Source organism: Primulina huaijiensis, chromosome 15, assembly GCF_012295235.1.
Source record: "Primulina huaijiensis isolate GDHJ02 chromosome 15, ASM1229523v2, whole genome shotgun sequence".
Classification (NCBI taxonomy): domain Eukaryota; kingdom Viridiplantae; phylum Streptophyta; class Magnoliopsida; order Lamiales; family Gesneriaceae; genus Primulina; species Primulina huaijiensis.
In genome coordinates, this window is record NC_133320.1 from 688,889 (window position 1) to 712,317 (window position 23,429).

The 23,429-nt window shown below is 36.6% G+C and overlaps 3 protein-coding genes and 1 pseudogene across 4 annotated transcripts; 1 reads left to right on the forward strand and 3 right to left on the reverse strand.

The window, feature by feature from the left end:
* Positions 1 to 708: 708 nt before the first annotated feature.
* On the reverse strand, positions 709 to 9,580 carry LOC140959560 (uncharacterized). Of its 2 annotated transcripts, none has more exons than XM_073417465.1 (11): positions 9,059 to 9,580; positions 8,144 to 8,369; positions 7,613 to 7,760; positions 6,660 to 6,767; positions 5,261 to 5,418; positions 4,400 to 4,565; positions 3,211 to 3,347; positions 2,099 to 2,783; positions 1,722 to 1,834; positions 1,258 to 1,513; positions 709 to 1,171 (listed from the first exon to the last, which is right to left on the reverse strand). In XM_073417465.1, the coding sequence occupies exons 1-11, from the start codon at positions 9,291 to 9,293 to the stop codon at positions 881 to 883; spliced, it is 2,523 nt and encodes an 840-aa protein (XP_073273566.1). In that variant the 5' UTR covers positions 9,294 to 9,580; the 3' UTR covers positions 709 to 880. The 2 variants fall into 2 exon arrangements, with proteins under 2 accessions (XP_073273566.1, XP_073273567.1); XM_073417466.1 differs by having other exon boundaries at positions 710 to 1,171; positions 8,144 to 8,366; positions 9,059 to 9,579.
* Positions 9,581 to 10,254: 674 nt separating this feature from the next.
* Positions 10,255 to 11,989, forward strand: LOC140959808 (partner of Y14 and mago-like). Its single transcript, XM_073417822.1, has 4 exons — positions 10,255 to 10,465; positions 10,558 to 10,680; positions 11,480 to 11,704; positions 11,831 to 11,989. The coding sequence occupies exons 1-4, from the start codon at positions 10,298 to 10,300 to the stop codon at positions 11,978 to 11,980; spliced, it is 666 nt and encodes a 221-aa protein (XP_073273923.1). The 5' UTR covers positions 10,255 to 10,297; the 3' UTR covers positions 11,981 to 11,989.
* Positions 11,990 to 12,745: 756 nt separating this feature from the next.
* Positions 12,746 to 16,237, reverse strand: LOC140959806 (uncharacterized). Its single transcript, XM_073417821.1, has 8 exons — positions 16,089 to 16,237; positions 15,786 to 15,951; positions 14,765 to 14,855; positions 14,536 to 14,594; positions 13,957 to 14,017; positions 13,473 to 13,563; positions 13,299 to 13,375; positions 12,746 to 13,126 (listed from the first exon to the last, which is right to left on the reverse strand). The coding sequence occupies exons 1-8, from the start codon at positions 16,114 to 16,116 to the stop codon at positions 13,010 to 13,012; spliced, it is 690 nt and encodes a 229-aa protein (XP_073273922.1). The 5' UTR covers positions 16,117 to 16,237; the 3' UTR covers positions 12,746 to 13,009.
* Positions 16,238 to 17,182: 945 nt separating this feature from the next.
* Positions 17,183 to 22,305, reverse strand: LOC140959418 (mitogen-activated protein kinase kinase kinase 1-like; annotated as a pseudogene).
* Positions 22,306 to 23,429: the final 1,124 nt, after the last annotated feature.

Here is a 23,429-nt window from a genome sequence, read left to right on the forward strand (position 1 = left end):
GAACACATGGCACATGCTATGCTTATGAACACATTAACCGGGGTGTTAAAACTTCAGATAAAATTAAAATATAAATAAAAAACTGAAAATCGAATCGACCGATGAACATACCCCTAGTCATATGAAGTGGACTTGGGGCGCATTCCCAGAATAGGTAGCAAATTGTTTCGTTAGTAGGGTAACATATTCTTGAAAGTGACAAAGGGAAGGCGATGTCAAGTGAGAAGTTTACCAAGAGCACCCATCCATAAAGTGAAGGAAGTTTTTGGTAAAATACTGGGTTCCAGACAGCAGATGCCCAGTGAACATACTGACAACCATCACGAAAATAAGAATAAACATATGATCTGCTCCAGAACCTGAACTCAACTACTCAAGAAACAAGAAGAAAGAAAGATAAAGCACCATGTGAGGATTCCGTAGAGGCTCATCTCTCGGGGCTTTTTAGCCAGTGGAGAATAAATATGTGAAGAATCCTTCATACTGCTGCAATTCTTGGATGTGTTTCGGATTACTCTTGTTTGCTATGGTTGCTTTCGTCAAAATAAAAACAATCTATGCTTCTTTGGTCGGCACACATTCTCTTTTGATTCTACACAAGCCATTTCTGGTTTTGGCATCAGATGAAGTCCAGTTATTTGTCTCTCGATTAGTTTCGGACTGAAAATCATCTAATTATTGTGATCTAATTCTCATTCTTAAAATTTTCCATTTAAAAAATGCCTTGTTTATTAGAAATCTTTTGTCTCCATTGAACCTTACATAAAAAATAAAAACATGAAATTTTTTTAGAGACGCCAGCGTAAAAATATATACACATTTTAATGAAAGAAGACAAGAAAAATCTTACCAAAAATAGAGGCCAAATTACTAGTGCCGGCTAATTACTATTCCAAGTCCTTTCTAATTTCACTTTACCTGTTTGTTTCTTTAGCTTCTTTTGCGATGTATCTGATTCTTTTTCCCCAAACGGGAGCACAGCAACAGGAGATGCTGGTACGGTGTCCCAACGTTCCTGGAGAAAGTTCATAAACGCCACAACCATTTGTCTTTGGAACTCGAGTTCCCTTGTGAAGAGATCAAAAATTACAAATGCGAGAATATATTTGAACGGAAAAAGAAGCAGCACGGTTGAAAGCAGTAACACCACCAAAGCAACCTCTGTTGTTGTCTGAAAATGGAAAAATCAATGAAAATTCATCAAGAAAGGAAGATGCTACAATCTGCTTATTGAACAATGGACCCTGGAAAAAGTACCCGAGGGTCTCCTGCAAGAATGATTGTACGTATCTTGAGCAGCACAACATTCACATTCTGGAGATATTTCTCTACTTCACGAATGGCTTCTTTGACAGCAATAATTTCCTGGATTGTATTTGATGGAGGCTGATCACGTATTGTAACTTTTCCAAAAAATCTTCCAAGACGACCTTGTTCCTTTAGCCCCTTCAGTAACAACATACTAGCAGCCAAGATCATCAAAGACCCTGGGAGTACATAGAACATCAAGTTCCTGATAAGAAAGAATAGTGGATTTGGTTAGCTTATAATACAAACTATACAAAAACAACAGTGAAGAGTTTAGCGAAGACAATATCTAAACAATGTGACAAATGTCCTTTTTACATAAGTGTTTTTGGTAAAAATATATTAATTTCTTGAGTAAAGATGCTTTAGTATGACATACACGAAGTAATCCAACAGGAAAATATGTAGAGTACCTGAAGATAAGAGTAGAAACAAGTCCAAGAAATGATGCTGTCACAAGCGGATCATCCCAGCGTCTTAATCTTTCAAAACTTCTAGCACTACAAGTCAGAGGAAGCACAAGTTCCTGAAAATAATAAAACCAATCTTTTAAGGAAAAGCATAATGAAATGAAGGACCATAACGACTCGAGTTATTATAACAACGGGTCTAATACAAACTCAACTCAGAAAATATAACGTAATTTGCATATTACATCTGTTAAATTATAAGCTTCAAGATGCATACAAGAGCAACAAACCATAAATGATGTCATTTGCTGGGGTAACAACCCCAGGTACGTATGAAACTGAATAACTACATGCACTCATTTTTTTTGATAAATCCTGACCTTAAAAAGGTCAATGTTGCTGGGAATCCCTTCAATCGTTGCAGCATCAATTGTGGCTTGTGTTTTCTCAGCCAACTTGTATTTATCTCTACAAATCATTGCAGCCTTTTCCACCAAAGTCATGTCAGCTACGACAAGGTTTTTGCTAAGTACAACTCCTCTCGAAGACGTGTTCTTCCAAAATGCCAGAGAAACATTGGAAGCCCATGAGGCAGATCTCATCCATTTTTGCAAGTAAACACTACCGTCAACATCATAGGCATGAGCAGTACCTTCAGACACCTCACCAATGGGTCTCAAACGTAGATCTGGTTCATTGTCACCCCCTGTCAATTTCTTAATCATGGCTCCACCCCAACAATTAACAGCGAGGGTTTGAAGAACGACATCGCCATACGGCGCATTTTGTAAAAACGAAAACTGAACCAGTTTCGCAGGCTCATCTATAGTCCTTCTCATGTATTGAAGAGCCTGAAGTCTGGCAATAGAATTTACAGCATGAGTAACTGCTCTATCCTTCCCTTTACGAGCCCCATATATGTCATAGACTGATTTATCACGGGCTTCAGGACCAAACTCATTAATGAATTTGTGTAAACCAATAACTTCATTGATGAATGCATACCAGACATCTCTTCTCATTGCACCTCCCAAGTCCAAAAATTCAAGTACCAATGGCGCATACCTGATAGCAAACAAATTAATAAATGAATTATTGACCCTAGATTTTAAATACTTTCTTCCAGAATATAAATGATCGTGAAAAATTTAACTGAATTGAAAAAAATAGAAAGCTGCACTCTGAAATCACTAGCAACAACCTCCAACATTTCAAATTATTTCTACTACATGAAGGTGCCTGTTTTTTTACGGGATGAAAATAAACAAGAGTAAGTTCCATAACTCGTGTTCCCAACACAATTTGGTTTCAGAACATATTATACCCCTGATCAACAAAAGTAGGAAAACCAAATGCAGGCAGATCAGAAAACAAAAAGGGTTAAACATACACACTCAAATACACTTTTGAAGTGCAATAGAAATTCAAAGGACAGCAACCCATTTCCATGACACAATTCATAAGCTACAATATGACAGGCAAGCTTACTCACTCAGGGCCGGATGAAACAGAGATAGCAGAGTCAAAAATATTTGATCCCAAAGGCCCAACTCTTGCTTTCTCTATTCTCGAACCACTTCTAGTAAGATCCAGCCTTAAAACATCTTTCTCTCCCATCAAGTTAACGGCCTGACATGGAGCTATGATCTTATCAAACCGGATGAAACAAGTAAAAGAAATTCACTTTTTCTTTGCTAAATAGGCCCAGAGGTGGTCAAGTTACAGCGCAGCCTTCTTTTTTCTCCAGGCACATTATTTCACATAAATGCAAAACTTGTTAATTCTAATTGGTCACAAGTTTTATCGATCTATTTGATGTAGCAATCCACATGGGGTTCCATAAGGTAGAAGGATAAAAAAAAAGCTCTATCCCTCTTCACAGCTAATATTCCAAGTTCCAATCACGCCAGCATATGATACTTCCATCAAATTATCCTGTATTGAGCATCCATATTTCCAACTGGATGATGAGTGGTACATTGAAATATTTTAGCTTCCAGGGAGCTTAGGTGACAGATGCCATAAAGATCACAAATCATTGAATAAGGCTCCATAATATCCCCTTTAGATGTTATTGTAGAAGAAGAGTGTAGGGGAAAATATTATGACAAAAGAGTTTCTGTGTTCTCTCTATTTTGGAAAGGAACAACTTCTGAATAGATAGATTATATTTTGGCAGTAATGGGAAGCATCCCCAGTGGCCATTTTGTGAAGAACATAACATATTAAAAAGGTAATCTGGTTCCTAGATGAGTAGACTTGGTTCCATCGCTGAACATCTATTTCAACATTATCAAACCTACTAAAGAACTTCAATGCACTCGAATTCAACCAATGAATAGTAAATAAAGGATCATCAAATTCTCAATATAGATTGAACATGAGATTTCAGATAGTAAAGGAGACTCAATGAAAGAGATTCAGAGGTTTCTTACATTTCAGAGGTTTCTTACACAGAATAACCAACATTCAGAGGTTTTTTACATTTCATCCATCACAGGATTGCAGCTTTAGAATCAAGAGAAACTCAAGGTGGAAACTAGAAGGGAGACACCAGAACTGGGAGTATCACGCATAAAGGCACAATTTATGGTCAAATTCGATGATAATGATAATCACTCTAATGCACTCCTTAGCGTCATTAGAATTTCTCTACTGACATAATTATGCCCTAAAAATACCTCAAAGTAGAGTGCTCCATCAGTCAAAGTGAGTTTTCCAGGCCATGACATGTTATTTTCCCATTTCATCACAGGTTGCTTTCTGCTGGAAGTAAGGCAGAGTATTCTCTCTTCATTAACATGGGAAACCTCCGGAAAATGGCAAGACTTCCGACCTTCATGCACTCTACAAAACAGAAGGGACAACATATGCTGAAATGTTCAATCAAGTATTATATAATTAGAAATCAGTCAGAAAATATCATTGCAACTGAAAAAATGTAGATCTTTGTCTTTGTATAATTGAAAGATTCATAAATTTACACCAACACCGTAGAACACACAAGTGAAGTCAGCCTATTTCGATGTTATCATAAAGAAACAGCTATCTCAACCAATAGAGTTTTAGATCCTATTCAGGTGTCTCTAGCGTGTAAGCCGTAAGGAAAGAGGCTCCTACGCAAAACTAAATGGAATTTGCTGCTCCCACTATATGGCCCGAAAACAAAGGGGACATAGGGAACATAATTGACAAACACATAATGAAAAAGACTTGAGCATAAGAAGCAAACCATAACAATAGAATGTTTAACATTCATTAACCCAATGCGCTTATAAGTGACTTTAATGGATGTCTGTGGTTAAAGTTGAACAAAACTGTATTTTACGAGTTAACAGGCTTTTTCGGATCAAAATGCTATGCAATCAGCATGAAGATTTTTGCTTTCATATTCCGAGAAATAAAGATTTTCTGCAATAAAATGCATGCTTTAGAACTTCTCAGGTAAAATTTTGCATAATAATCGGTCTATTGCACTACGAATGAACAAGCACAACTGCAAATACTGCAAACTAATCTGACCAAGCTTCTTTGAATCTTACTTGAGGAGTTCTTTTATATATGTTAACCACAAGCTAAACGAGATTCCTTGATCGTCACCAGCAAGAGCTTTGAAAATATTATGAGCCGTGGAATGATCAGCCACACCAGACACAGCAGGAGCTATACGAACAAAGGCCTCCTCTCCCACGAGCTTCCTCTTCAAGTACAATTAACACAGATCTTAATATTGATAAGTTGATATTTGTGATTATTGAAAATAAAAGTATTTTTTTGTGTTAAATCGAGCTGAAGAGGTGGGGGATTAGTCATACCCCCACTAATATAATTTAAAACTCAAGATCATGGGGGAAGCGTCACATCTCCAGGACAAAAAAAAAATTAAATTAGTGGAAAACCATATGGGACCACGGACCACCATTTCTTAATGTCATAACACAAGAGGATGACAAAATCGAAATAAATTTTGAACTTTTAAGTTTGCGAACCCAATACCATCACATCGAATATGCCCATTAAAAAATGATGGAAAAGAATTTGAATCAAGAATGCATGAAAATAAAGGGAAACATACCTACAAAATTTTAAAGGGTATTTTTCAATGAAGCTAAGCATCAATGATGGATATTTATGATACCTAATCATGGAAAGTACTTTGATTGAAACTTTAAAAATCTCCACGCCCAATTCTGATAGGTAGATTCGTAGAAGGAAACTAAGGAATATTTTAAGAGAACATCAACAAATATTTAGTCAAACCCTACCTCAACCCTAAAAAAATGCAACGCCGTAGTGATCCATAGAACACACATTCTTTCACCTTTTGACTCTCTGCTTATAACTCACTCTGACACACACTATATATAGTTGGAGAGAGTCTTCTGATCGCCCACCATCTATATTTATTGAAATTCATTGCAATGCTTAAGAGTAGAATTCAAGACAATTTATATATCAAAGAAGTAGAATTCGCCAACTTCAATTGTTCAACAAGAACAAAAGTTAGAGAGAGGAGGACGGAGAGATAGTTATGGGCATTACACGGTCAACATGGTAGCTTTGCACCATCATTACCAAAGACAAGAACTAGTTTTTCCGAAACTTAAAAAGAGAACAAGGGATGAAGACAATGATACATAATTACCTACACTGCAGACAATAGATAGGTGACAACTATCTCAGATTATATTTGGTCACGTTTCCAACATTTCGCCTTAAAAGATGAGGGTATTCTTTACATTAGTTTTACATAAAATGCAGCTACATTTTAAGTTATCTTCTGCAAGTTCAATATTTTCATTCTCATAAAGGTGATTTATTTGGCCTATCTACGATAAGATACGACTTTAAAGAAGTTATAAAGAAAGAGTAGATGAAAATTCGATGCGCCAAGGTGCTGAAGATTTGGAAAATTCTTATAATGTCTATGTCAGAAAGTACCTGGAAAAAAGTTTTATCCGACAATTTCTTTTGGTGATCCTTTATTTGGCTGTAAGGATTCTCCCAGGCAATCATAGTCATAAATATCAGTCTCTGAAATGCAGGTTCCTGATAATAGAGCAAACCGACTAAGCATAAAAAATATAAAAGCTAAAGCTCAACTAGATTATAGCCTAAGAAAACGAGAAGAGATTGGACGGGCAAAAGGGACTTGAAGGAGGTTATTGGCTTAAAAAAAATTAAATAAGATAGTTTGTAAGGCTTTGAGTTTACACCGAATGGAGTGTAATATGCATAAAGATAGCACAAAGAATTCTTTAAGAGAGAGATCAAGCAAGTTACACTTTTGACGCTGTATCCTAAATTTGTCCATGTTTGGCACTTGGCACACTTAGATTAACTATTCATCGGCAACTTCTTATGCACACAAGTTTCGGCTAAAAACATTGAACTTGTTGTGCATGGGACTAGCATACGGTTCTTCATGAAATGCATTATTCTTCAACTCCTCCTTTATTAAAATGAAAAAAAAGAATATATTTTCCTCCATAGAAAACGACAACGGATGCATTAAATATGACTTCATCAACAGAAAATGGTTCATCAATTGCCACCTAATCTCAATCAAAAACAAGTTCCTAATGAGAAAATATCCAGAAAGAACACAAAAAAATATGCACTCACTCGTAATAAAGAAAAACTTTAAACATATAAATACTAAGGTAACTTAAAAAATCAAACAGCTAGCAATAATTCTAAACATAAAAAACAACTAAATATGTAGAAAATAAGGTCAAAAGAGTGAGCCTATGAGACATAGATTTCAAAAATAAACACTTACCAATCCACCACACAGACACTTACTTCTAGAGATGGCTATCAACAGTAGGAAAAAGATAACTTGATTTTGGTAAATGGAAGATAATCCAGAAATTGGTGTCATGTCTACAGACCTTAAGACTGGGATGAACTTCAGCATTATTTCTAGACAAAAACCCGAAGCAGCAATACTCCAACAAGCTACGTGGATCATCATAAACAGATTCAGAAACAAGTGCTTTGAATATTTTCTGCATTTTCTGCCCAGTCAACCCATTCATTCTGTATACATTAGAAGTAAATGAGATCCAAATCAAATCGTTATTTTCAGCAGAATAATTTTGCATTGACACAAATTTCCATAAACACATCTTTGGGCAATTTCACTTTCACTGTTACTGATTACTACAAATACAAAAATTACATTTTCTGATCACATTCTTCTGCTTTAAACCATTCGAAATTCAAAATCATATTCAGGAAATTTATTACATTATGTAAGAAAGTTTAATCGAATGAATCATCTAAATGACATATAGTAAACAGCACATCTAAAAATTATATTCAATTTTTTACCTGCCCAGATAAAAAGAAAACACACGACAAATACAATAAAATCAATGACTGATGGAAACCTAAAAATATGAAAAACTGCAAGCAATTACCGGCTGAATCGCTCAATGGAAACAATGGCAGCCTCTGAGAGTTCTCCACCTGGGATTCTGGAATCAATAGTCTGTTTGGTAATCAAGAAGTCCTCCATAGCTCGATCATTATTCTGAATATTGGGGCTTCTTTCATGAACATTTTTTACAAGTGGAGAAGCCGCTTCATTTAAAAATCTTTGGGTCTTTGTCAGCCAGTGGTTCAGTGATTCTTGTACTAGATCTGCTGATCAAAGAACTTTTTCAATATAATATTTCTGACATGCAACCAACTGGTGTTATGGAGCTTAAATAAATTGTTTACTGAGCTATGTCAGGGTAGTAATAAAATGGAGACTGATGGGAGAAATTCAAATTTTACATAGGCATCATTTGCCAACGTAAGTACAGAGAAGTAAAAGAACTTGGCATGAAAAAATGTTTGTGTGGAAAATATAATAGTTTGAAATTCAGGATAAAACTTAGGTAAGCAGATGATCCGGTCGATACCACATGGTAAATATAAAATCCACCAAAATTTGAGTCGGTTTAAGTCTTTAGAATGGTGAATATCATGCAAGCACCTCTTCTGATGTAAAACTCTGTGTTCCAAGCATCATGGCATTAAGAGAATTCAAGGATTCGTACACACATTAAGAGATTACAACGAGTAAATAGTATTCAAAACACTACTGCACTTAAATAAAGCAAAAATGTAACAATAGAACAACAAAATTTACTGATCAAAGCAGTTAATTTCCACTAATCATTAACGAATGAAATCAAATACTGATAAAACTTTTTACCGCAAACCCATCACTAGCGAAAATCGACGTGATTACGATAAGCGAGTGAAAATAAAATTTTTTATTTGTTTTTAAAAAAACAAAACAAAACAAGAGTGTAATACTGTCGGTGTAGGCTTCATGAACTTACTGACGTCAATATCATTGAGCTTCGGCCTTTTCTCTTCCCAATACTGTCTCACCTGCCTGAACCCAAACTTGTCATCCGTAGGAAAAGAAGAAGGGGAATTTGAAGAAACTGCACTCTTTTCACAGCAGAACATCTTGAAAACTATCCTTTGTTGGTGAGGGAGCGCAGTAAAATACGGTGATTGCCTCAATGGGCATCCTCTGAATGATACTTTCGAATTCACAGCTTCAAACATCTATTCTCTGGTTTTTATGAATGCAGAGCTTAATCTTTTGCGAATTTATGCACTAAAAATCTCAGCTTTATGAGATTATTTTAGGTACGAAGACAAAAACCGAAGAAGTTGTTTTCCCTCAGATTAAACTTTTTGAAAAGATAATGAACGAATGAATTACTCAGCAGTAATTTTATTTTATTGGAAATAAAGCAATATTTTCTGAAAGAACGGGGGAGTTGTGTTGTATGGCTGCAACTTGTCGATGGAATGAGACTAAAGTTGAATGGGATTGGAGCCATTGTTGACTCAGAACACTCAATGGGAAAAGGTTAGTTTAATACAAAATTGGAGAGATTTTGAACAGATGGGATAGTTCATGAAGGATTCAAAGTCATGCCAAGTGACATTCACATGTGGTATTTTATAGGTGTGGGAAAATATATCAAATTTTTGGTATATCGAAATTATCGTATCGAAAAAATATCGAATTTTCGGTATATCGAAATTATCGTACTGAAAAAATATTGAATTTATCGAATTTTTGGTATATCGAAGATTTCGGTACGATAAGGTAACCATATCAAATTTGTCAGTAGATGACGGTGTGAAATTTGAAAATTTCGGTATATACCGGAATACTGAAATATCGAAAAATTATATAAAATTTTTAAAATAAATAATATTTTAAAACAATAAATTTTTAAAATTAAAAAATGTAAAGTTTTTCGGTATATAACGATATCATACCGAAATCTCGGTATATAATACAATTTTGATATAATTAGTATGTTAGTAATATATACCGATTTTAGTTATACTGGAAATTTCGGCGATATAAAATTTGTCTATATTGTAATTATCAATACGATATATAATTTTAATATAGTACGATATAGCACTTCTGGTTCTTAAACTTTTTGGAGATAAAATTACCATTACTAAAAGTCCAAGGACTAAATTGCAATATTCACACTAAGGCAAACGTGATTTTTTAGTTGGAGAGTATTCTAAAACCAAGTATAATGGCGAGCAGCGGAGGACCGGCGGAGGAGCTCGGAAAAACCCAAAAAGGGGAGAGGATACTCGCCCCAACCCGACGCCCAGATGGAACCCTCCGAAAACCCGTTCGGATTCGGGCCGGCTATGTTCCCCAGGACGAAGTCGCAATATACCAATCCAAAGGCTCACTTGTGTGTACACGAATAATTTTAATGTCTGTCTTCTATTTACTTGTTTGAGTGTTTCTAGAGCTTTAACATAGCTGATTTGTGTTGGGTGGCAGTGGAGGAAGGAGATGGAGGCGACACAGGATGTGCCGCCGGGATATGATCCCGTGGCGGCGGAAGTGAAACCCAAGTCGAAATCGGCTAAGAGGAATGAGAGAAAGAAGGAAAAACGTCAGCAGGTTGATGAATTTATTATTCTTCTTCCGTTTTTTCCATTTGATTTCCTCCCATTTGCTTTTCATTTTCTTCGGCTGGGAGAAGCTTTCTTCTTGTTCCGCTTGTTTTCGTGTTCTCAGTAAAGTAGTCTTTTTTTTGTAAAATTTCTTATTTGTTTACTTATTCTATAATTGACAACCAGTTGAACTACTGGGTTTATGTGTAATGTTCAAGAACACAATGCATTTGATTAAGTTTTTTGGTTCGACTTTGTAAGAGTAAAATGACAATTATCCAGTTCAAGACATTTGTTGCTAAAGTGTAAAGGGAAGTGATGTGATCGAGAAAATAAGCTGCCTTTTAACATTTTTATGAGTGTTTGCTAAATCTTTGACTTTAAGCTTGAATTTTGACTTATCCTAAACCCATAAAGCAACATCTTGGCTGGAAAATAAGCTTGCATTTTGACAGATCCTGATATGAGCAGTTCCTAGGATATTATGTCTATTCTAATCATAGTGAAATCCTTCATCGAAATGAGTCACCCTTCAACTTGATTAGGAAGGTGCTGACATGATTAATCATTGTATTTGCAAAAAATTCGGCAGCACGGAGTGGGAGTCACTCTGTTGTTTATTAAAAATCCCCAGAAAAATGCAACTGTCTTCTTCTGCTTTACATACTACTGTATCACAACACGGTTGATATTCCAGTGAGAATGAGACTCCATCCTTTCTTTTGAATGTGAATCACCTGATCCAAGATTAAATCGGAGTGTTTCTCCTGCTTTAATTACCCTAAGCTCAAAGAATGTGATGACAGGCTGCTCTAGACAAGTCTGATGTTTCGGAGAAAAATGATGTCCTTTCTGCTGATGGTTTCAATCACCTGTCAGAGAATGAGGAGCCAATTGCATCCAAGATGAATGGCCTAACTCTTTCTGGAAACACTTCTTTGGTTACAACACCTTTAAATCCAAACGAGTCTTCTACTCCAGAGGATCAAATTCAACATTTTGATAAAAAGATTCGAGCACTGAAAAAGAAGGTAAATGCATTATTTATAAATTTAAATGATCTAGTACTCACAAACAGATTCCAGTATCGACTATTATTATTCTTCCACCTCCTATTCGGCCTGATTTGTACTATTTTTTTCCAATTTTCTCTGTAGATTCGGTTGACTGAAGCTCAGCAGCAGAAAACTACAGAAAAGGATATGAAACCTGAACAACTGGAGAAAATAGCCAAATTAGAAGATTGGCTCAATGAGTTGATGCTTTTGGAAGGAAAGAAAGCTGAGCTAACAGCATCCATGTCATGATGCAAAGGGGTAACAATCCAATGTAAGCTCTGCAATAATAGAAGAACAATCATCCAGATTTAACATAACTTGTGCATTGCCTCCTTTCTGTTTATAATGAAGTTGATGTCATTTTGCACTTTGTTGTTTCCCTTGAATACTTGTGGGAGTAAAGAACTGATTGTAAATTTAGAAATGGTGCTGCATCAGTATTCGGCCCAATTTTTTTAGATAATCAGAAGCTTTTTTATTCAGATGCTATTAAATATCGATTCAGTTTTTAATGGTCTTGTGCGAATAATTATCTTTTCTTGCTGTTATAGATGAATAATATTGAATCAGATAGAAAGAGAATCTGGGAATTGATTATAATATCTGTCCGACAAAGTAAATAAATTTACTCTCATAAATATTTATTATAAATCTTTATTGAAAAACTAAAAAATGAAAAGGGTTTGAAAATGCGTACCCGTATTTCACCAACAAATATTGTGCTCAATATTGTTCAAAACGATTAGTTCTACAATGTCATGCACTTGCCACACCAAACTACCTAATATTATAAAAAAAAAATCAAGACAAGTTATTTCAATTATTTGAAGTTGTGTTTTTTTTTTTTTGAAGTTGTGTTTTACAAATTATTTGTTTAGCCTCAACAAGTCAACATGACATCGTGTTGGAGATGGGATAATATGTCACGGCCACTCATTTCAATCATGCTCAAACGACATCAAAAGTAGTTCAAGGAAATGAAAAATATTTCGACATGCACCTTTCCACATCACATAAAATTAAATATGGCTTTTGTGTTCCATTGTTGAAAATTGTCAAAACTCCATAAATATCATACTACATCTCACACAACTCCATAAAAAATACCAAATACAACAAAACTTATCCATCTAAAAAAATAAAGTACGTCTCAGAACTTTGGTATGCAGCAGGTACCGCTTTTTTAAATGACGAAACATAAAACCAGCTATGGATCACCTCAAGTGACGGGTTCACAATCTCGGGCAAGACCTTTTTGACCATATCAGTTAAGGAATGCTAGGAGGATTCAATGTCAGAATCTTCCAAACCCTCTTTATAAATTTCAAATTCCTCCGAGCTCCATCGACATACCAAGTAGAGTTTGAACGTAGCCATTTTAATACCCAAGAGACGCTGCAAGACAAGTGAGATACACCCATCGTGTTACACAACTCCACAAGAGCCAAACCACAAACTATAAACTACTTCACCATTTGGATTGGAAAGGCATTTTCGTGGCAAATTCAGGCATAACAAATGCAAACACAAAAGAAATTCAAGAATAAGCTAAGGATTTTGGGCAAACCAGTATCCGAGATGACTCAGGTGATATTGGTTTTCCTTCTTCACATATCATGAAGTCTGATACAATCTCTACAACACCTGCCCGCCAAAAAATTTAAATGAGTAAGCCTATGCCTATAAAGCAATTATAAAATATTTGCAACAAAAGTTTGACCAAAATAAACACAAGGCAGACCTTTATTTAACCGCACAGGCATCCCCTGCTTGCGCAAGAATGGCTCCATCTCATGAGTGAACTGTTCGAGAGGACCTTCTTTAAGCTCCACCTGAACAAATGAACTAAAAATGAGCAACATCCATAATTATCTACAGCATTGTATGAACGATTTTTTCAAATACAATAATTGTAAAGATATTTGCTTTATGTGACACAACATGCATTCACCTTTTTCCTTATTTTTTGGGGTCATGTAGAATGATCAATCAAAAGAAAGCCACTCACATTATTTGCATTTTTAGAAAGTACACAGACTTCATGAAAATTTTTCGATCCTCAAAGGTGGGCATAGAAGTACCACTTTCAAAGACCGGAAACAACAATTTACGGGAATTTGCAGAGAGCAGTCAGCATGCCATGATAACTTGGGTCTGTGTTTAACACAATGGGATAGACTTCTGTTGAAACACAGAATATTAATTGTGTAAAACATTCTAAATACCTTTTCTGTTGCAACACTTCCAGTCCTTGCGAAGTCATAATCTTCATATTCTTCAAATATTCTGATAAAAGGGAAGAAGGTTAACCATATATTATGGTGTAACTGCTTCTCAACTAGAAAGCTACCATTCAAATAAAACTCAAGCAATTGTATATCTGGGTACAGATGACAAAACTCGACAGCTTTCAGTTACGATATGAAGTTATGAACAAGTCAGAAAACCTTGAGGATACACATCAGCATTTGGTGATCATAGAAACATGTATTTCAAAAAAAAAAATTTGAGAATCTCGTAATAGATTTTTTTAAAAGAAAAGAGAGAATCAAATATTAGATTCAAGCTATAACTCGCACAACATGATACTACTCTACATCCCCTATCTCCAAAGCTTCTTTTACAAAAAAAGATCCTCGATGTGTATATAATTCATATTTACTAATTTTCAGGTTCAATAACAATGCGCACAATAATCTAAATAAGAAAAATGTTGGAAGTAAACTAAAACATACAAACATTGTTTTTTCTAATGAGTAGAACATTCTACAGTCAGCCCCATGAATTGTGGTCTTAGGAAATACCTTTGGACTTCGTCTTTCGGCAAACAAGTTAAAAGAATCCCAGAATCGCCACGAAGCAGCTAGTTAATAGGATAAATGATGAGAAAACTAATGACCATAAGGAATTACAAATTACTACGAGTAGAATATAAATTATCATGAGAAGTATATGTCAGAGAAAGAGAATTATCAAGTTATACAGAAGTAGTAAAAATACCGAAAAAGAAACACAAAGAAAGGCTCTTACTACCTTAGAAATCTTGTGAAGGCCAGGTTTGATCTCATCTGAAACAGACCTACCCAAAGCAAATTGCATAACTTTGTTTGATCCAAGGAAAAATCTGGGACAAAGTCAAAAGAACCTATAGTCATAATGTGATAAAACCCAAAATTTCTCATTGCGTTTATGCAAAGTTACTTGGAAGTTGTAACGGAATCAACAGAATTATCCATGTGTAAGGGTCAATACTGAAGTTCTAAGCACGATCGAGGGCATCAATTAGTAGTAAAGGGTATGTAGAATGCAGGGATACAAAAACGTAATACAGGATTCAAAAGAATTTAAAGCAGATAATCAACAAGTACTAAATGGAGGCCAAAGCAAATGACATAACTCGTGAAATGAGAGGTTATTAGATTAACTAGCTTTAGATGGAGCTTTTCATTTTTCCTACACAAGTTTTACCAAACCACTACCAAAATTTGAAGCTGGTGCCATCTAGGGGCTATAAAACAAGAAAATTAAGGTACAATCTCACATAGTTATTTAAGGTGCAAGGCGCACTAGGGCGCACAAGTGTCCTAGAGCCTGAGAAGCAAGGCCAGGCGACCGCCTGGGCTCGCCTCTTGCAAGGTCGCGTAGGGTGCGCCTGGCTGTGCTTTTTACAACTATGTAATCTCATGAATATTAATTAATCTAGAAGACATAAGAATTTCTGAAAGAAAACAGAAAGGCAGTGTTTAATAAGCTAAATACGGGAACATTGACAATTACAATAAATCCCTACATAAATAAGCTACACAATGACTCAGGAGCGGAAGCAATACACTCCGGCTAAAATTATCTGTTCTCACTGACCACCAATAGATGCAAAAGCCCGAAGTAAAGAACACGCCTTTAGTTTTATGATTGTTCAGTGTAAACTTTTGTGTTAATTCACAATAACCCTACAACGAGAAGTCCCACAAATTCAGTCTTAGAACGTAATCCAACAAACTCATCTATGTTATAGGACATAGTAAGTCACCGGGAAAATAAAACATAATTTAACCTGCTCGAAGACTTGAGCCGTTCTCTGAACTCCTTGAACTTGATATTCCTCATATTCTCGAAAGTGAAAACGTACACCGAATCGTACTTCTCGATTGCTTCTCGTATCGAACTCACTACATTTTCTTTCTGCTCTCTCCCCTTCTTCTTTGTTTTTGACAAAGTCACTGCACCATTAATATTTAGAAATTAAAGGAAAATCTTCCAGAAACAACATTTTTCTTCCAAAAACGTCCTTCAAACCTCCGAGTTATAACACCGGCAAAAATCTCAATCAGTAAACATGGGTTGGAAAACGACAAACCTGCCCTATTGCGCTTCGATTTCGGCATCTTCTCAGGAACCCCAGACAGCGAGAGACAGGAGCAGCAGTTGAAGATTTTTGTTCGACTTCGATGCTTTATGCTAAAACCCTAATTCCATTTAATTTGCCCATGCACAATGGGCTGCAAACCAACATATCAGAAGTGATTTCTGGGCCAGGCCCATATTTAGCTCTTTTGATGGGCCAGTTATGGATAAGGCCCTTTTTCCACTGGTGTCATTTAGGGGTTTGCAAAATTTCGGTTAAACCGAATTAACCGACCGAACTGAATTAATTCGGAAATTCGGTTCGGTTAATTCGGAAGTTCGGTTTTAAAATTTTAGAAAATCGGTTAATTCGGTTCGGTTTCGGTTTTAATTTGAAAAATTCGATTAAACCGAATTAATATATATATTAATTTAAGTTGTATATAGACATTAAAAATACATTAGAAGAAACCCAATTTTTCATATATTAGAAAGAAGCTCATTCATCCAATAATTTTATCTTCAATATTTCTATTTATTATTAGTATTTTTTGTTCAATGTTCCTTGTTATTTATAAGATCTCCATTGTTTTCTTTTTTTGTGTGTTAAAATTCGCTTTTTTTAAAAAATATCGGTTATTTTGGTCGGTAACCGAAATAACCGATTTAAAAATCGATTCGGTTAATTCGGTTTCTATGAATATTTCGATCGGTTCGGTTATTTGAAAATAAAATTGATTAAATCGGTTATAGGTCTATTCGGTTCGGTCGGTAACCGAATAGACCGATTGCACACCCCTAGACTACTATCATTAGATCCCAAACTTATATAACAAAAAAAATAGTGAAGGATTATAAATACAAACTTAAGACATGATGTCACGAACGATTTAACATATAATTTATAAGAACGATTAATAAATGTACAGATTATAATCTAATTTTTTTATAGGACTACAAAAATTAAAATATAAATAACACTTCTCTAAATTAATTGATTTTTTTTTATAATGTAATTTAATTTAATCTATTCAGTCTCATGAAACAGCTTGGTCCAGCCAGCTGAGAGAGTGCAAAAAGTTGAAAGAATTCTAGAAAACCATGAGCGCGCAGAATAGGGTGTCAACAATGTACATCTGGGACCATATCTAAAACCAGATACCAATTACAAAAAAATCTCAAATATTTACAATTCCACTGAAAATCTTTTGTAACATCCCAAGCCCAAGTAAAACTATCACAACAAGCTACAAATGATCAACCAAACATAACAAGAAAATAAATAAATATACACGAGGAGTTGCTTCTTCTTCACTAATCCAAGTATCCAACCCGAATATTTGATTCCTAATAACCAAACAGCCTACAGCCTTCAATTTCCTGATCACCGCCCAGATCAACATTGCTTGCGTTGAAGATCTTCTGTCACACAAGTGTATTCAACCTCTTATTCCGTTTGAATTTGTTTTGATGATGTTTGATTTATCTTGATATATGAAGAGAGGACAGATAATACTGTCTTGCACAGATGATCTGAACTTGGATCCTCGATCCTGTAAGAACATCATGCAGGTAACAAAGAAAACTTTACAAGACTCAATTCCTGGTGTTTGCGAGAAGAGCATCTTCATGATCAATTGTAGTTTCAGGTCGGATACTTGGGTTTTCTGGGGAAAAACGAAAAGGAGTCACGAAGTAGAAACGCACAGTCAGAACTACATGAAACTTGCTCCTGCCAAAAACAAGGTTCGATCTAAATCTTCTTGAAGCAAAGTACAGATACCCAGAGGTGGCTATAAATTTACCTTGTTTCTTCAAGTTCCGAGTCGCAGGCCACTAAAATGTGGAGATATAAGACTTGGAAAATTTGAAGATTGCCTCTTGACAAATGGATGCTCCAACTGCTGAGCTGCAGTGGGTCAACTATATGGGTTAACTTGCAAGCATTTCAGGATAAAATCTCGAGCATCTTTTGATAAGTTACTAGGTATAGGGGGAAGTTCTCCCCTGCCAATCCTAAACAATGCCTGCATCTGCAACCAAAAGAATACTTCTTTCAATACCAACTTCGTAACTTGTGACACTAGTTCAAATGGACTTTATGGAGAGAAAGTTGACAAAAGAAATTAAAAAACAGATAGAATATCAAAGATAAGTTCCTCAAATATTATTTTCTCCTTCAAAAGTGAAATTGACAAACCAGACTTTACCTTTAAAACAATGTTATTTTCTTGTTTTAGTGATGAGTGTTTAGGATATTTAGGATTATCGAATAAATTGCCATTAGTTTCCAGAGTCAGATCTAGAAAGAATGAGTCTTTAGGACGCTAGTTTTATGTTTCATTGCTATTCAGGCGATATCATCAGGCTTATAACTAGATCAAGCTTTTTATAGGGACCGAATGATGAAGCCCTACACTATTGAAGTTACAAGGTGATTATGTTACACAATACTTCAACGACTATTACGTAATCCAGATCAGCAAACAATTTCAAAGTAGTCAATTCTCTCGTAACTTTAAATTTCATTCCTTGTCACCTTTCTTATAACTGATCGTGCTTTTTTTTTTTTAAACATCTCAATTAGAGTCAAATTCAATATTTGCACTTCCGATGAGCATGATCCATAACAGCCTCCTCCCTAGGAGACAACAGTAAAAGATTCAAATACACCTGAAAAAATGAACGATGATACAGTTGATTTTGGTACAAGTCAATATCACAACTTTGGATCAAGATATCAGAAAAAAAGATTGAGGAAAACAGATAGGCAAATGTTATAATTTCTCAATTGCTTCCATTAAGAGAAGGGGCAGGAATGCACCATAGTTTTATAAGGACTAAGATGGCAATCATGAGATAATTAGAAATTTTAACACTCGGTCTTGTGCTATAGTGCATCTAAGAGATGGTACAAACCACATCCTTATTGGAACTGGAGAAATTTATTGGGCTAGCTTGGTTTGTGTCATGGACTGATCATTCAGCTTCATTCACAAATACGGTCTTCTCTTTTGGTAAGTTGCACAAAATTAACATAAGCATGCGAATTGAAAACTACAATATCCTGAAATTTGAAGCTGCAAATTAAAAGGCATCATGTTATAGCTTTCTTTAAAGGTATGTCCATACCCCTTCCAAGTGAGAGTAAGGAATTTGACCAGTTAACATCTCCAACACAGTGCACCCAAGGCTCTATATGTCAGCAGCACTGCCGTATCCATGGTTCCTTCTGTTCACGACCTGAAACGATATCAAGTATCAATTTTTCTACTCACGGAGATTTTATGTTTTACATAGTGAAATACATAACAAAAAGTAGAATCTCTATCCCCCATTCCATTGAAGCAGTTTTCCCAAGAGATGAGTAGTCTAAGCTGGGATGGATGTATAAAGCTCTTCTATGACTAGAACTACTTAATCTTACTCACAAACTATGTTCTAATTTTATGTAAAAATAGGTAGACAAACAAGAAGTGAAGTTTTGAGAATAAGGTGAACTGGAAACTGCATGTTTATAAAGGAGTTAATTTTTCTTTTTCGAAAAATTGTTTGAAAAAGTTAGTAACGTTTGATGGAGCAACAAAATATACCTCGGGAGCCATCCAGAATGCCGTCCCTTTGCAAGATTTGATGTCATTCATTTTGGTTGCCTGGGATAACACGGAAAGGGACATTTATGAGTATCTAAAATGAAACAGAGAAGAGGTGATCATCTTTTATACCCAAGAAACTAACCTTTGCCAATCCAAAGTCTGCCAATTTCACAAAACCACTCACATCCACCAATATATTGGCACATTTTATATCCCTTGAAAGGAAAGGAAACAGAGTTCAGTAAGCAAAAAAATAACAATCTCTCAGAAGTCTTAATATTTCATAATATACACAACTTGACTGGAAACTGAATTGTTGCAAAAATTTGTAAATATGCAAATAGTCATTAGTATTTCCGACATTCAAAGATGGGGGAGACAAGAAAGAAAAGACAATAAATTATTTCCCGTCCAAAAAAAAATTTCAAGAAGTTTTTAAAAGAACATTCACATGCATTGGCAAGAAAATTAAGACAAATGGTTTTACCTGTGGACCACATTTCGGCAATGGAGATAATTCAACCCACTCAAAATCTGCCTCGTGTATGCAGAGACTTGGGAGTCTCGTAACTGATACTTTTGGTATAGTTTTGCAAGTGAACCTTTGGTTACAAGCTCGAGAAAGATATATAATTTTGCATCATCCTGAAAAAAATAAAGTGTTAAGACCAAAATGGAAACCCTGGAAACACCAAGCCATACTATTAAGTGAGATACCAGAATGCTTATTGCTTATTAATAGAGATGTCCCCATTAAAAGAAAAGCCATGCCTTGTCAGTACCAAGGTAGCGAACAATGTTCTCATGTTGAAATTGACTCAGAAGAGTTATCTCCTGCAAAATAAACATAGCATAACAGATTATTCAAATAGTTTGCATTATTACCATGCAAGGGTTGATGCAGTTATGCACATCTCCAGTTCTTATAAACACCGAGTCCAAAACTTCACAAACTAATGAATTATTCTCACCTGTTCGAGTTGATGAAGGCTTTGTTGGCCTTGGCTACCGTTGTCAAGTAAAGACACCTCCTTCACAGCAAAAAAGACGCCATCACTGCAGAGATGGAGGAAAGGAATTGTAAGGATCTGACAGTAATTACATCGAAATGCTTTTTGTTTATCCGAGCTTACAAATATGTTATTTTCTTTTCAATGCAACCATTCCTCAAATAACATGCATGCATCAACAACACACTCAGTCATGGGATCTACTGAACTTTCTCAAGTAAAAAGAGAAATAAAAAGACTGGGCCAACTTTAGTCAACAGAGTTAAGCTCATGTTGAGGGTTCTTGAGTTTTTTTACTTCTCGAATCAAACTGCTAGCATGAAGTATTAAACTGAAATTCCTCTTTCACATCATTATTGATCTAATTAAAGGCTTGATACAAAAGTCCCCACTAAATCTCTCAGCAACCTATTCGTGATATGTTAGACCTAGCTTGGTAGAGAAATATTCTCAGATGCTATGTTCTTGTGTGCCACACCTCTATCAAGTATTCTCTCGCTTATAGATTTCTGTCCGTCTGCATCTGACTAGTGCTTTGAAGAAATTTTTCAACACGTCCTAAACTGACATGCTATTCTTAGATCTTAAACTGTAATGTATTGATAGAGCAGCAATCAAAGTAATATTGATTCAATAGAATACTGCAGAACAAAACGTGTGTCATAAAAACACTTACTTGGTAAACCCTTCATACACTGTTCCAAATGATCCACTTCCGAGGAAATCACCCTTCTGCCAAGAGGTAATATTGCACCGGAATGAACCATTAGGCGAGACGGTATAATCATTTACCCGGAGCGGATCAAGCCTACAGGTTCACCATCATCATCATCATCATTAGATGAATCCGAACACAGCTCCGCACTAGCTCCCATCTCTCTTTTCACAACCACCACGCTCTCATCTTTCAGCACATCAATATTTATCATTTCAACTCCTCCCTCGTTTTCTTCGATTTCATCAACCAAATGGTTAAACACATCTCGCGGTGAACTGAATCCCTGATCATCTAGAAGACCAATTGCCCTAACCATACCCCAACTAGAGCTCATATTGTCCACAAAAGTCCTTGTAATCACCGGCGGACGGGCCAGTTTTGGTGGTCTAATGCCTTTAATCCCCAAGCCGCCACCACTACTAATCACCACCTTACCGCTTTCCACTCCATTTTTACCCAGTTCATCCGCCTCAACTTCACAATTACCCCAATTCAACCCAAACCCATTCCTCAATTCACCACCACTAACCCTAACCCCAACCCCAACCCGAGCTCCAAAACCCTCCTCCAACTCGACAATATCTTGCACAACACCAAGCCCCAGAGTCTTCGCATTGCTTGAAGGCGATAAGCTCTTCCGAGCCTCCCACGCCGACAAGGCTATGAAAAATCATCGAGACCTACGCCAAGGCGATGGAAAATATGATCCACTTCTCCCTCATTTCCTTCGACGCGGAAGGTGGTTCGATCGGACAGCGGTGTAACGTCAACAGATCGATCTTCAAATGAAGGCGAAGAACAGAAGCTCGCACCCGCATCGTAGTCAATATTCTTCACGGCGTTCCGGCGGTCAAGCCTTCGATGCCGCGGCTTCTGCTTGAAGTCGGTCATCCTTCCATCATAAATCATACTTGATGCGATCCGGATGAAATGGACGAGCCGGGTAAGTAGCTCCAACGGATCTGCTATCAAGATAACGAAAGAAATAAGAGCCAGGGAGAGTATATCTGTGATGAAGATATATCTCTGTAATATGGCTCCAGCGGTAACCTGCACACAAGGAAAGAAACTCGTGAATGAGCGCTGGAAGGGTGTCCGGCGTGGCCACTCCGATGCTTAAGTCGGTGAATGACTCAACAAAAGACCAATGTAACCAAGTGATGGTTGTGATATCGGTGTAAGAGTGTAGACAATAAAATGAATGAATCCCCAATGTCAAGAGATAACCTGGTATTTATAGTAGGGGATGCATTGATTACCTCGGTCTGCGTGCTACCTACTAATTATAGTAGGGCGGCTACATTCTGACATGTCAAATCATACACCAGTTACATCCCGCCTGTCTGACTTTGTCAACCACTTGGATTATTGTCAGAGATAGGACGGTCGCCCACATCCAATTCTGCTGGTGTACTCGAGTGCGGTGCTCATATCGAGGTGGTCCGGTTAGAATGCCTACCGAGGGCTTATATAAGAGCCCGGGCGTCTGGTTGCCCGAGGAGTAGAGCCCGGGCTTGCACCTGCCCGGCTTCAGAAGAATCCATCCTGCAGATTGATCCTGATTTGGGAATCCATCTGATATCCCGGGTATTCGTGACCCGGGCTCTTACAGGGGTATCATCACACATCCTTTAAATAGTCGGGCTAGAGTCATACTCGCTGTCCCGATTAGTCATTCTTGGATTCCCAAAGAGATGATCAATCTGGTTTTATAAAAGCATCGGGGGCTTCATGTCTACAAGAGATGAGATGAGGAGCCGGAGTCACGTGTCTCATGGACTTGAGATAAGATGTCGGGGCCTCGTATCTCTCGGACTCAAAATGATCGAGGTATGGAGCCCCGAGCCAGGTTTGAGAACCCTGAGCTTATAAATAACCAAGGTGCGGAGCCTTGGACCGGGGAACATGTCCCGGGACTTGGGAATGGGCGAGGTGCGGGGCGGCGGGCCAAGCATGAGAACCCTGAGCTTATAAATAACCAAGGTGCGGAGCCTTGGGCCGGGGAACATGTCCCGGGACTTAGGAATGGT

Bases quoted from the DNA above. Each gene is read 5' to 3' on its own strand.
- LOC140959560 (XM_073417465.1), bottom strand. From the start codon at position 9,293: ATGTTTGAAGCTGTGAATTCGAAAGTATCATTCAGAGGATGCCCATTG. The intron at 6,768-7,612 runs GTCTGTAGACAT...CTCTATTATCAG, and splicing joins AAGTTCATCCCAGTCTTAAG to GAACCTGCATTTCAGAGACT. The intron at 5,419-6,659 runs GTACTTTCTGAC...TTGTACTTGAAG, and splicing joins CGGATAAAACTTTTTTCCAG to AGGAAGCTCGTGGGAGAGGA.
- LOC140959808 (XM_073417822.1), top strand. From the start codon at position 10,298: ATGGCGAGCAGCGGAGGACCGGCGGAGGAGCTCGGAAAAACCCAAAAA. The intron at 10,466-10,557 runs GTGTGTACACGA...GTTGGGTGGCAG, and splicing joins ACCAATCCAAAGGCTCACTT to TGGAGGAAGGAGATGGAGGC. The intron at 11,705-11,830 runs GTAAATGCATTA...TTTTCTCTGTAG, and splicing joins TTCGAGCACTGAAAAAGAAG to ATTCGGTTGACTGAAGCTCA.
- LOC140959806 (XM_073417821.1), bottom strand. From the start codon at position 16,116: ATGCCGAAATCGAAGCGCAATAGGGCAG. The intron at 14,595-14,764 runs GTAGTAAGAGCC...CCTATTAACTAG, and splicing joins GCCTTCACAAGATTTCTAAG to CTGCTTCGTGGCGATTCTGG. The intron at 14,018-14,535 runs GTATTTCCTAAG...CCCTTTTATCAG, and splicing joins CCGAAAGACGAAGTCCAAAG to AATATTTGAAGAATATGAAG.